The sequence below is a fragment of the Tupaia chinensis genome, unplaced genomic scaffold (genome assembly GCF_000334495.1).
Source record: "Tupaia chinensis unplaced genomic scaffold, TupChi_1.0 Scaffold146584_1, whole genome shotgun sequence".
In the NCBI taxonomy this organism is placed as follows: domain Eukaryota; kingdom Metazoa; phylum Chordata; class Mammalia; order Scandentia; family Tupaiidae; genus Tupaia; species Tupaia belangeri.
Window position 1 is genome coordinate 272,453 of NW_006206439.1, and position 8,376 is coordinate 280,828.

Here is an 8,376-nt window from a genome sequence, read left to right on the forward strand (position 1 = left end):
TTTTCAACAGGGTCCCACCATGTGGCTGTCTCCCTGCCTCAGCCTCCCTGACTTACAGTAACGGAGGCTTAATAGATGATATAATCAAAAGCGAGGAGATGAGGGAGGAGACTGCTCATTAGTTCTAGATTTTCGATAAAACTTTATGATTAATTTTGAAAATTTTAATAAATTATTAGCACTATTTTAAAAAGCTAGTTTCCAGAAAACATGTGCACAGTTAAGACAGAAAGGACACAGGAAGTAATGAGAGGAAGTGAACCTGAAACCCTGGGCACTGTGGGTGGGAAGAGAAAATTGCGAGCTCTCAAAAAATAAGAAAACAGAATTAGCATGGGCCAGCAGGTGGCACGGAGGTTAAGGTGGCTGAATCCCACACGGCCAACTCTGTGGTTCAAGTCTCAGACCCGGTGGCTTGGAAATCATGCCGGATGCACGTGCATGCATGCCCGAAAGTCTTGAGAGGAGGAACGAGAAGGGGCTGCTGCATGGCCATCGCCCCAGGGGGTGGTTTCTCACTTTCCCCCTCTCCCCATCTCTCTCGGTGAATGCAAGAGAGCAAAAACAAAAGCAAAAGCGTATCATCTGGTGAGCCCAGGTCTAGCTGGTTCTACACCCGTAGAACTGAAAGCATGTCTTCAAAGAGCCTGCCGCATGCCCATTTCCATAGCACTACTCACAAAAGCTAAAGGAGGAAGAACCCAAGTGTCCACTGACATACATAAACAAAGTGTGGTAAATACATACAACAGAATATGATTCAGCCCCCAAACGGAAGGACATTCTGACATAGGCTACGACAAGGATGAACCTCGACATTAAGCTAGGTGAAGTAAGCCAGTCACAAAAGGACAAAGGAATGATTGCACTTCGGTACAGTGCCTAGAACAGTCACATTTGTAGTTAAATAGTACAACAGTGTTTGCGGGAGGGTGAGGGCAGGCGCAAACGGAGGGTCACTGTTTAAATGTGTAGTTTCAGGGCAGGAAGCTGAGTGGGTTCTGGTGACGGATGATGGGGAGGGCTGCACCATAATTTGAATGTACTTTAATGTCACGGGACTCTCTGTGCTTGAAAACAGTTAAGAGGGTAAAGTTTAAGTTACGTGAGTTTTAACACAATTAAACTCAAAAAGTCATGAGTATTAATGTGAGTATGTGAGAGTTCATGAGGAGATGCCACATAGGAAAAGGAACAAGGAAAAACTAAGCAGAACTGGGCAATCTGTGAAATACCATCTCACTCCATTTCTGAGCAGTACGGAGTAAGTCAAGGTAGGTTCCGTTCAAAGTAACAGAAACGTCCCAAGGTGCCGGGGGGCTAAAACGACAGAAGGTACTTCGTGCACACGTGTCATGCCGACCTTTGGCCCGTGGGGCCAGTGACCTTGGTACCATCCTCACTCAGGGATGCGGGCGTGGTGGCAGGAAAGAGGGGACATGGCCGTGTGTGATTCTGAGGGGCAGGGAGGGGCCACCCTATCATGCATCGAGAAGAGCAGCCGCAAGCATGCCCGAAGAGCAGTTTTAGCGTAAGTTCCTGGTCTGTTAATACGCTAGCATGTGATATTTATGCTTAGTCTTAGATACAGCTTTATGTACACAAGTTGTGTGCATAGTCAGGTGTAGAAAATATGTACTGCATACACACCAAGGCAGTAAAAAAAACGTCCCCTTTCAGCACGGGCAAGAATAGACCTTTAAGAACAAGAAACGTGCTGCTATTAAACGGATCCTGAGCTCAGAATGCAGATGCTGCCCGGGGAAGGAAGTGTGTCAGAACAGACGCGTGAAGTGATTCTTATCCTCGGGGAGGGAGACTAAGCAGCGTCGTCCTACCAGGATTCTGTCCAGCAGGATTTTTATCACGCGAGGGACGTAATGACAAAAGCAGAGTCTATCTGACGAGAGGCTTTGAAAAATTCAGAAAAGAAAAGCAGAAAGACCATTTTCTACTTTAAGCAACCCAAGACAAAAAAGCAGTTCATGAAGGTAACCGAGCAACATAGAACGTCCTGGGTCCTGGGGCCACCTTTTAAAATTCTGCTGGTGTAGGGGCCAGCAGGTGGCATGATGGTTAAGACGCTGGACACTCCCACATGGCCGACCATGGTTCGAGTCCTGGACCTGGTGGCTCACTTTCCCACTTTCACTCTTTCTCTCTCTGGTCAAATTAAAATAAATAAAATTAAATAAAAACAATTCTTTAAAAAAAAATCTGCTGGTGTAAAGTCTCATTTTCATCTAGGCACACACGAAAACTGCTTAAGATCCAAACCAAAGCCAACCAAAGGCACATATTCTTTAACAGAGATTCAACAGCCACAATCACGTACCTCCGAATTTGACAATGGTTCTTTCACTCGGGGAGACTAAAAGACAAAAAAGGATGCTCGTTAACTCAGAACTGAGGTGACTCGTAGCCGGGCGACAACTGCAGGTGGTGCTGAGCACATGTCAGTTCTGCCTCGTTCTGACAGCTCCAGGGACAGCTTTCTGGAAAGAGAAAACCCACGCTCCTACTGCACTGGGGCTCAGGGGCTGCGGTGGACATGCTGGTGCACTCTATGCCACAACTCGCAACCTGAGCTTTACGGGCAAGTTCTCAAATAGCTAAACGGTCACATTCTTCCAAGTGAAATTCTTCTTAAAGTTTTTACTTTTATTTACGTCTTCTATGAGAGGGGGGTGGAGGGACACGCTCAGCAGGGTTTTCACAGTGCAATACCACCCCCAGCCTTGGCCAGCCAAGATCGTGGACCCCTCCCCAGCAGGCAAGGCGTGGCCCTAGGACACAGACCAGGCCCTCCTGACCTGGCCTCGGCATCGTGAGGCCCCGCATTGCCACTGCACCACCTCCACTGACCCTGAGTCAGACGCACTCGGCCTCAGCTCTCAGCCCAGACGCCAACACGCGAGCTCATCACCTCACATACTCTCCAAGTGGAGAAATTCTGATGGTGGGCTTTACTGCAGAAAACGCTTGACCCCAAATTGAAGAACAACGATCTCGAAGTTGCGTGTCCAGGTTTCGCTACCTTTCATCTTGGTGCTACAGTAGGTATGTGGGGGTCGGGTGCGTAAGGGATGAGGGTCACCCAAAGATAGGCAGGCCAGAGGAGATAAGTTAGCCTATCACACAGACTGAAGTGAGGTCTCTCACGCACCGGGATTAATGGGTTGTTAGACATTTTAGACCCCACGTGCCCAACCACAGTTCAAACCCCGTCCTCGGCATCACTCCAGGCAGCCTGGGACCCTAACGGTCTGATGAGAGGCGTGAACCTGGAACCTCCTCCTGTGGGTCAGTTGTGCAGAACATCAAGTTTTACCACTGCACAATGGTTTAGGCCCTCGTCATCATTACACTGAGGAGAATATCAAGTCCGGGTAATAGCTAATGTGTCATAGCAAGGAGTGGCCAGCCCAAACCCTTTTTAAAAACAAAACAAAACAAAACAAAAAAACACCTTCTATCTGCCGGCCAACAGGTGGCAAGCACTCACACAGAGCCAGAAACAGAGCCTACTCCCACCAGTCAGATGGGATAGGGTTAGCAACCCAGTACAAACTGCAGAAGAAAAGACTTTAGGGACATGGTTTCTATGTATTGCTAGCCTCAAGTTCACTAACCCTTCTCTTCTAAAATGTCTAACAACCCATTAATCCTACCCAGTGTACCTTTCATCACAGACAGTGGGGTTTCCCTCTCTAGATTTGGGCCATTTATGTATAGTGATTTTATCGTATGTTAACGGATGTGCCAGTCCAAGTTTCCCCAGAGGGCTCCGGGGCTGGCAGGTGGCGTGGTAGTTAAGGGTGCTGGATTCCCACATGGCTAACTACGGTTCGAGTCCTGGACCTGGCAGCTTGCTTTCTCACTCCCCTCACCCCTGACACCCGGTCCCTTTCTAGTCAAATTTTAAAAAAGAAAGAAAGGAAGTACAATAAAATAATTCTTAAAAAAGAAGAAGAAGAAGAAGAAGAAGAAGAAGAAGAAGAAGAAGAAGAAGAAAGAATTACCCTGGCTCCTCTTACAGCTGTTCGATGACGCCCGTCAGTAACTCTTGCACTCTCTCCTTAGCTGCTTTATGGTGGCCATGTCTAGCCAGAGCACACAGTCAGACGAGACTCACCCTGAGTTGTGAAATTGCTGCTTTCCCTTCCTCGCTTTCTTCATCAAATTCATCATCGCTCCACTCCCAGCCGCCGTCCTCCGTCTTATGAAGGCGGCCACTGGAACCCGGTACTCTCCGAACCTGCTCGTGGGGAAGAGACGGGTTATGGTGTCGTTTCACATTCACCAAACGGAAACTCGGTCTAACCGCACTCTGCTCCTACCGCTCCACCCTGAGACAGATACTCATTTCCCCCCGAAGTGAGCGCTCTCGTTAAGATCCACACCCTCAGTCCCCCCTGGTCTGTGTCCACATCTCCTCTGTCTTCGGTCACAATCAGCGACACAACCTGTACCTCCACACTCTGTGCCCAGACAACAACATTCTTATGTCAAGTCACAGGTCAAATCCAAAACAATTTTCTAAGGTTTTTTTTTTTTGGCCATAGGGCACATGTACTCCCCGGACAGAGACAGAGAGAGATGGTGAAAGGAAAGTGAGAGACACCGCTCAGGAAGGATGGCCATGCCGCCATCTCTTCTTCTCCGTTTCCCTCTCAGGACTTGGGCACACGTGCACACACACCCAGTATGATTTTCAAGTTGCCAGGTCTGGGACTCAAACTGTGGTTGGCCATGTGGGAACCAGCCCCCTAGCCACCACGTCACCTGGTCAGAATCGAATTCATTTTTAATATCCTGAGACACTTAAGCAAAAGACATGAAAGGTTTGAGTCCCCAAAATAAATAAACCCAATAAACCGAGATAAATAAACTCTGGTCTTTTTTTGACCAGGTCAACATCGTATTTGTGCAGTTTCAAGGGCACTAGAACTGTAACCAACTTCTGCCAAGAAGACAGCAATCTCCGGGGACCAGCAGTTGGCGTAATGGCTATGTCACTGAACTCCCATGTAGTCGACGGTGGTTTGAGTTCCAGACCCAGTGGCTTAAACTCACGTGGGGTGCACGTGTGTGTGTGTGTGTGTGCCCAAGATCCCGAGAGGAGAATGGAGGAGAAGGCATTGTGGCGTGGCCACCCCCCTGGGGGGGGATTTCTCGCTTTCTATCTCTCCGTCTCTCTCTCTCTAGTTGTGTCCGCCTATAGCAAAAACCCTTTAAAAAAAAAAAAAAAAAAAAAGAAGTCTGTCGGTACCCCTAAGCTCCAAGCTGCACCCTACATGTCCTGAACTCTGGTCCCTGAGGACCTGGACGGTGCAGGTGGGAAGGGTCTGGTCTGGATCCATGGCTGGACCTGGTCTCCCAGCCTGGCCAGGCACTAACCCCAATGGGGTACAGTCTGAGCCTTTCAGTTTGGACAGGAGTGAAGATACAGTACCACTGTCAAAATTCAGGGTGCCGGGTCAGCAGGAGGCACAGTGGTTAAAGTGCTGGGCCCCCACATGGCCAACCAGGTTTTGAGTCCCGGACTTGATGACTTGAAAATCAGGGCGGTAGGTGGCGTGGCATAATAGTCACATTGCTGGACTCCCACCCGGTCGACCATGGTTCGAGTCCTGGATCCGGTGGCTTAAAACTCACATTGGGTGCATATGCGTGTGTGCCCAAAATCCTGAGAGAAGAGTGGAGGAGAAGGGATTGCAGGGGGTCGATTTTTCGCTTTCTGTCTCTTTGGCAAGTGCACGCATCCCATAGAAAAATCTCTTCATTCTCCACCCCCCAAAAATGTCAGATTTGAGTATCCATGTCTGTAGAAAGATAAACTGGATCTCTAAAGGAGAAATTAGTTCATTGTGGTACCAGTGCTAGGAAGACTATCATTTCAAAGTGCTTTTAGTCTTCTGGTTCTTAAAATTCTCACTTCCTGGCCAGGACGACTATTGCATTATGTGAGTACAGGGTCTTCACCTCCTTCCAGCCTCTTTTCAGAACAAAGGAGTCCCTTCTTCTTACTGTTCTCAAGTTTCATAAAAGTATCATGAACTAGAAAAATCATATATTTTGTTCAAACTAGAATCTTAATGCATTCTTTATGCTCACTGTGATGACCTAACTTCTTAGAAATTATATATGCAAAGTTTTATTGGTCTTTCAGTAAAAGCAATAAAAGATTTGGAGCTAGAAGAGGTTGCTATAACTTACAGCCACAGCTGTAAATGCTACGTAAAACCACGGCTCATTCTGGTAACTGAAACAGTGATTCAACAGGGTTCAGAATTAATTCACTGATTCACTGCTCGGTACAGCTTCTCATTCCGGTATGCATCAGAAAACTACCTAGGCGTACAACAAACCAACAGTATTTGTGAATGATGGCATCACAGCAAGCTGTGGAAAGGACAGAAAGCAAGCCAGTAATACCCATCTACCGTTAAACAAGCGTTACTTAATCTAAGTTTTCAAAATGGAAAATCGACTGAATCAAACGAGCGATTCTGCAAGAAAACAGCGAAACTCCCAGTTACCTTTTTAGCTCTTTCAGAAATGGTTGGCGCTCTCTGCAGTATTTTTTCTTGAAGAAATTCTTTATTCTGGAGAGAAAAATATCAATTATTTTCTTCTTATAAAGATGTTTCTATCAAATCAAAAATAAATGTATCAGCACAGAAATGTTCACCACTGAAATGTGACAGAGCACCTGCTTTACCAAGGAGCAGGAGCAGAGTTCCCGTCCTGTCACTCTAAGGCCACCTGACTACATTCCCGCCCGGTGTTCTAAGTGAAGACGGAGCTTCCGTGCCCTGTACAACCACTGCCTATCAATCGCTAGCTTCATCACATGTCCCCTGGGATCATGGCCCCGCATTTCCCACTTCTGTAACTTCCCACTATCAGACACCTTTAGGAGGGGACCAGCAGTTAGCATAATGGCTATGTCGCTGGACTCCCACATAGTCGACCGCGGTTTGCGTCCCGGACCCGGTGGCTTAAACTCACGCCAGGAGCGTGTGCGTGCGTGCCCAAGATCCCGAGAGGAGAACGGAGGAGAAGGGATTGCGGCGTGGCCATCCCCCCTGGGGGGTGATTTCTCGCTTTCTGTCTCTATGTCTGTCTGGCGAGCACACGTGCCCTATAACAAAAAAAACCCCCCCAAAAAAAAAAAAAAAAAAAAAGACACCTTTGGGAAACGAGGTATTTACTAATTGGGCAGTAAAGCTCGAAACGAAAGTTCAATATTTTTTACAGACTGTATTTATAATGACAAGATTAAATATTCATTGTTCCTATGCTGAAGTTTAACCTGACACTTAAATTACCTTATATAAAAAGAGCCTATTAAATTCCAAAGAAGTATCTTCATTAGTCAAGCTGGCCCTCAGCAGTTACTTGATACGGCATTGTCTCTCCTGCATACAGGTATCTGAACAACTGCTCCTTCTTGCAGTGTGAACATAACGTGGGTAACTGAGGTTTATCACATGAACAGAAGGAAAAGCTACAATTGCCTACCTTTGCTTTCTGGAAAAATTTGTGCCTTAACAGTTCCGCTGCTGTTGGTCTAAAACCAGAAAAGGAAGTTTTTACAGTTAACACAAGTGTGGTAAGGGTTTCTCGCTTCAAAAATGAGAAAATCATTTCTCAAGCAGCAAAAGAAAACTTAGTGTATTCCATTTTTTTAAACCTGCTAAAAAGCAAAAAACAGGATGAACTTGGTGCAATACATTAAACAGAATAAAAAACTCAAATAGAACTATTCAGGTAATTATTGAAGATTTTTTGAAAAATTCATTAGTGAAATGTTTCTTTGGAAACATGATTTCTTAGTGGTCTTTCCAATATTTGCTACCTAATATTATTACTTCCCAGGAACCGAGCTATGTAACATCTAGTATTGTTAGAGAGGCATAGCTCACCAAGAAGAACTAACTCAAATCGAGCCCTCCTGTTCTTGTCACGTGACTTTCTGAAAGCCGTCAGCTTAGGTAAAGACAGATTCTTAAAAACAGATCTCAGAATTTCCCTTAAAAAAGATGAAGGTTCAGGCTCAGTTGCTATGGCACGGTCAGTAGCACACAGGACTGTGGAGCTGGAAGCCACAGGCCGAGCAAGGTTTGAGACCTGGGTCCGGTCAGCCTGTAAATTCTGGGAGTGAGTGTGCACACACGTGCTCAGGAACTTGGGCTGCAGGACTGGAAGGAGGGAGCGCAGTGTGACCCCCTGTGGAGGGTGCTTTTCTCTCCCTCCCTCTGTCTTTTCTCTGGTTCATGCACATGCACTCTAGTAGAAGATTATAAAAAAAAAAAAAAAAAAAAAAAACAACAAAAACAGTGGCTAACAAAAAGATTTCCCCCAAATTTA

At 46.3% G+C, this 8,376-nt stretch overlaps 1 protein-coding gene across 1 annotated transcript in view; it reads right to left on the reverse strand.

Annotated features, from left to right (window-relative positions):
• Positions 1-8,376, reverse strand: part of OXSR1 (oxidative stress responsive kinase 1) — an 82,557-nt gene that overhangs the window by 12,209 nt on the left and 61,972 nt on the right. The window contains exons 13-16 of the mRNA XM_006168966.2: positions 7,528-7,576; positions 6,543-6,608; positions 4,136-4,258; positions 2,336-2,371 (exon numbers count right to left, since the gene is read on the reverse strand). Coding sequence (XP_006169028.1) covers positions 2,336-2,371; positions 4,136-4,258; positions 6,543-6,608; positions 7,528-7,576 — 274 coding nt within the window. The remainder of the gene's footprint in view (positions 1-2,335; positions 2,372-4,135; positions 4,259-6,542; positions 6,609-7,527; positions 7,577-8,376) is intronic.